The 4563-nt window shown below is 34.0% G+C and overlaps 1 protein-coding gene across 1 annotated transcript in view; it reads right to left on the reverse strand.

The window, feature by feature from the left end:
* LOC117120669 overlaps positions 1 to 1191 on the reverse strand; it is a 36549-nt gene extending 35358 nt beyond the window's left edge. The window contains exons 1-2 of the mRNA XM_033265692.1: positions 934 to 1191; positions 262 to 333 (exon numbers count right to left, since the gene is read on the reverse strand). Coding sequence (XP_033121583.1) covers positions 262 to 333; positions 934 to 1136 — 275 coding nt within the window. The 5' untranslated portion in view covers positions 1137 to 1191. The remainder of the gene's footprint in view (positions 1 to 261; positions 334 to 933) is intronic.
* Positions 1192 to 4563: the final 3372 nt, after the last annotated feature.

Raw genomic sequence — 4563 nt, forward strand, 5'->3', positions numbered from 1 at the left:
TATGTATGTATGTATGTATGTATGTATATTATATATATAAGGTTAATTTAGTGCAATAGAATAGATTTCAAAAATGTTGACATTTCAGCATGTTTTGGCCATTATCTCTGAAACACTTATTACGACGAGTGACTGGTTTAGGCTTGTTTTTGCCACATATACTTACATACATACATACATACATACACGAATATACATACATATACATATACACACCTACACACACATACATACATACAGATAAACATGCACGAAACTTACATTTTATGCAAACTAGGAAGTCTAAGCAACGCATCATCGACGATGTTTGTTAGGTTGTTGTGGTCTAGATAACTACAATCAAATAGAAAATGTTAGAACACACTTTAAAAATGGGTTTTGTTTAGACTTGACCTCTATTTAAGAATAAAGAAGCATCGTGGTGATGCGACGTATGAAGTACAGTAATAATAATATGATTACCAGCATCTAAAAATGCATATGCATCTATATTATACGCTTATTTTAAAAGAAAACAATCATAATAGAAAAACTGAAACGCCTATGCTGCCCCACCATGACAAAAGGAAGTAATTGACAACTTTTCAAAAACGAGTTTTTTTAGTCACTATCAAAGAACTAATAATTTGAAACATATTGTTGTCATCTACTTATCTTTTTATTAGGTGTATTTTTAAATGTATTTTTAATTTTTCTATTTTAAATGTTTATATTTCTGGTTTTTTTTTTAATTCTCTATTTCATTGTTTATATTTAATATTTGAATTTGTGTATATATACTTATAATTGTTCTATAATATCTTATATTAAGATCCATCTCAGTTTTGGACAATCCATCTTAGTTTTGGACAATCCTGCCACATGACAACTATATTTGTATATGTATTTATGGCCAGTAAATGAAATAAATTGAAAAGGGTGTGAATTACTTACAGTTGTGTTGTGTTTGTGGGGATTCCAACAGGTAACTGAGTGAGCCCACGACCGGAACAATTTACCTTCACCTCAGATTTAATATGTTCACATTTGCAAACTGATTGCTCACCGCCATTACATGCACCCGAAGGTTGGCATGATGTAGTTTCTGCGTACATATAGATTACGAAAAGGTATACAACCAAATGCATACTATCCATGTTGCGTGCATTAATCAATTTCTTCCCCAAAACGGCTTGTTGATTTTTTTAAATGTTGAAAACTTCAAACGTTAGCCTTGAATAAACAAATACAGTATTTTTCCCCCCTTTGTGCTAGGTTTCAATGTAGGCTTATTCATATTATAATGAATTATCGATACACATGAATTACGGTATCAATGAAGAGAAATCCAGTGTAAACATAAAACGATCCGCACGCCATTGAAGGTGACGAATCATCGTACATAGCAACTTTAGTACAATTACACTATACATTATAGAAAGTAGCAAACAATTGGCAAGCTACTCTAAGCATGACCCTTTAGATAGCTGCAAATAGTGCACTAACGGAAAAATATTATATGAAGGTTAGATTTAAAAATGAAAGAATTTTATTATGTTTGATTGCATTAAATATAACCAAGTATAACAATTTTCCCCTAGAGTACGATATATGCAGCTATGCTAATTGCCTTATAAGCCTATCGCCGTTTTGATAATCAACTATTGTAGCAGTCATCGCTTGCTTTGAGTGATATGATCATTGATTGTTGCTGCAGTACGCGCTGACACACAGCGACGTTACACATCATTACGGATACGATGAAAAAATACTTGGTTGTGTTTGAAGAACTTGTAATGCTATTTTGATAGACATTTCGTAAAGCAGACATTGAAGTTTCAGGAACTTTACAAATACAAATGTCTTTATTGCAATCATATAAAATATAGATTGAATTTACAATCATAAATTTACAAACTCATCAATAAAAAACATTAAAAAACCAAGAGAATCGCAAAAACATCAAGAATTAGTTACAGAAGTCAAATACCAAATTTAAAATTTAAAGATAAAATTTATTGCACGGTTAAGCAAAAAAACACAAAGAGGACCCACATTAAAAATCCATCAAAAAATATAACACGGTTAAAAAAAAAAAAAAAAAAAAAAAAAATAAGATCATCTACCAAGGCTAGCGAAAGCAGAGCAACTGCAAAACAACCAGGAATCTACCAGGGGCCTTCTATAGGGAGGCTGATGCTAGGGCCCACCCAGCCTTCCATGGTGACCACTGTGATGTACAAAGACCACCGACTGAATCACCATTCATAAGATAATCCATGATTTATAATGAATTGTTTAGATCTATTGGTACGCATGTGTGGTATGGAAAATATTTTATTGTGTCTTAGGTTGTATTTGTGTTCAATTGGTGGTGGTAGAAGGTGGTTCAGTCGGTGCTCATTGGATTTAAGTTTAGTAAAATACCTCCTACTCATCTCCAGCAATTGGTCCTGAAGGCGGGGCAGGTCCAGAGCAATTTGTGCGTCTCCATAGGAGACTCCAGGTAATATGCAGCCCAGAGCTCGTTTTTGTATTTTTTCGAGAGCATCTTTCTGGGTTTGAGTCAGACCAGTATACCAAAGAGGGCAAGCATACTCCATTACCGATCTTATGATAGCACAATAGAAGTAACTTAGGGCATTTAATTCTAATCCTGCCCTACTGAGTTGCTGTAAAAAGTAAATTCTTGTATTACATTTCTTACATATATAGTCAATATGACTTTGCCAAGATAAATTGTCTTTGATAATGACACCCAGAAGTTTGGTTTGGTCAACCTTTTCAATTTCAACATTGTTGATAATAAGAGCTGGAAGGTTACTTTTAAACCGTTTGCAACTTATCAACTTTTCAACTGTTTTCTTTTCATTGATAACCATGCTATTAATGCAAGACCATTCATATGTGTCATTACACGCTATTTGCATATTGCTGCAATTAAGGGAGGATATTCGGGTTCTAATCAACCTTGTTTTACGAAAGTAATTTTTCAATACCACTTGTAACAAACGACGATTGAGACGGTGTCTGCCCTCTCTTTCCGCAGGCACGCGTTGTTGTGTGCGAAAACACTAGCCTAAATCACATACTGTACAAGTTGTATTCACCTTTTTGCACACCAACTGAAAAACGTTCAAGCAAACTGTGCACTAATGCAAAATTAGTGTACGGTTGGGGATAGGAAAATAACATTGGGAGTTGCATTGATGACGTCACGATTTGACTTACAATATAATTTAGGTAACATTTCATCCAAATTCACCATTGTTCAATGAAGATATAAATCTATTACACACAAGGTATCGCAAAAAATTACCCGTCGATATGGTACTGGGGAAAACTTGATTTCCTGCTCCACAACAAGGCATCCATTCATAGAAGCCTATGTGAAGAAAGTCTATCCAGTGGTGGTCATGGTGACCAGGACCAGCTTGATTGAAATGATTGATTGATTGATTGATTGTTTGACTGACTGATTAGATTGCGTGTAATTATGCACAGAAGGGTTACGAAGGTTCTAGGCCTAGGCATATGTGTTCTAGTACCTATTTTTATTGATTGTTAGTATATTATAAATAATGAATGCAAAATAAAATATTGAAGGAACAGGAAGAAGGAAGAATAGGAAAGAAACCTAGAACGGCTAAAATTATTATATTAAAAACATATAATAATGATAATATTATATCGACATTTTTTAAATAAATTTTGGGGACTAATCATCGGAGGTAATGGTGCCAAGCCTATCACGTTTCATAATTCGACATCGAATCGAGGCTTTACATAATTTCCAAAATGTATTTATAGTAAAAAGAGTAAAATATTAGTTTACATAATATTAATGAAATGTATACCAAAATTATAAATAAAGAAATATCGTTTCATGTGATTGAATATCGTGATGTATATATTTAAAGTACATTCTGTTTGCCAGTGTGGTACTGTCCTAGCTAGTGTTACTGTTGTATGTAAACGTTCTATCATGTATGTATCTCATTAATACCTCCATTTTAGACGACCCGAAGAAAAAGTGATCCAATAGTCGTAGGCCTACCTGTACATTAAATATTATAGTGTTAATAGCCTATTTTTTCAATGTTGGAATGGCACCTTATAGAATATAACAGGGGGAAAATCTGGGTGTGGTCATGCGACGTGCGAAGCACCAAGTGGGGAGAGGGGAGGCAGTGTTGTTGAGCAGCTTTTTTTTTAGATATGTTTGAGACCATATACATGGTACATTTATTTGTTTTGAAGTTGACCTACGGTATAGTTCGTCCCCCTTTATGGCTACCCCCGAGCTCCCTGGATCAGCGCCTGACGGTTGATAACGATTATTTAGTCCTATATTGGTACAGCTTCATTGAAACTTAGATGAAAAAAATGCTACTTAGCGTCAACAACCGTCAACAACTCCTCGGAATTAACAGTGAATTAATCTTTCTGTCAGAAATGACACCTACCTCAATCAAAGACAAAAACATAGACAAAATAAATGCAATACTTTCTGCATTGTCTGTATATATATATACTGTCTCTTATACACATCTATATGTGTATAAGAGACAGTTTAATGCAAGA

Source organism: Anneissia japonica, unplaced genomic scaffold (genome assembly GCF_011630105.1).
Source record: "Anneissia japonica isolate Jap-2015-1 unplaced genomic scaffold, ASM1163010v1 scaffold288009_len375886_cov190, whole genome shotgun sequence".
In the NCBI taxonomy this organism is placed as follows: Eukaryota; Metazoa; Echinodermata; class Crinoidea; order Comatulida; family Comatulidae; genus Anneissia; species Anneissia japonica.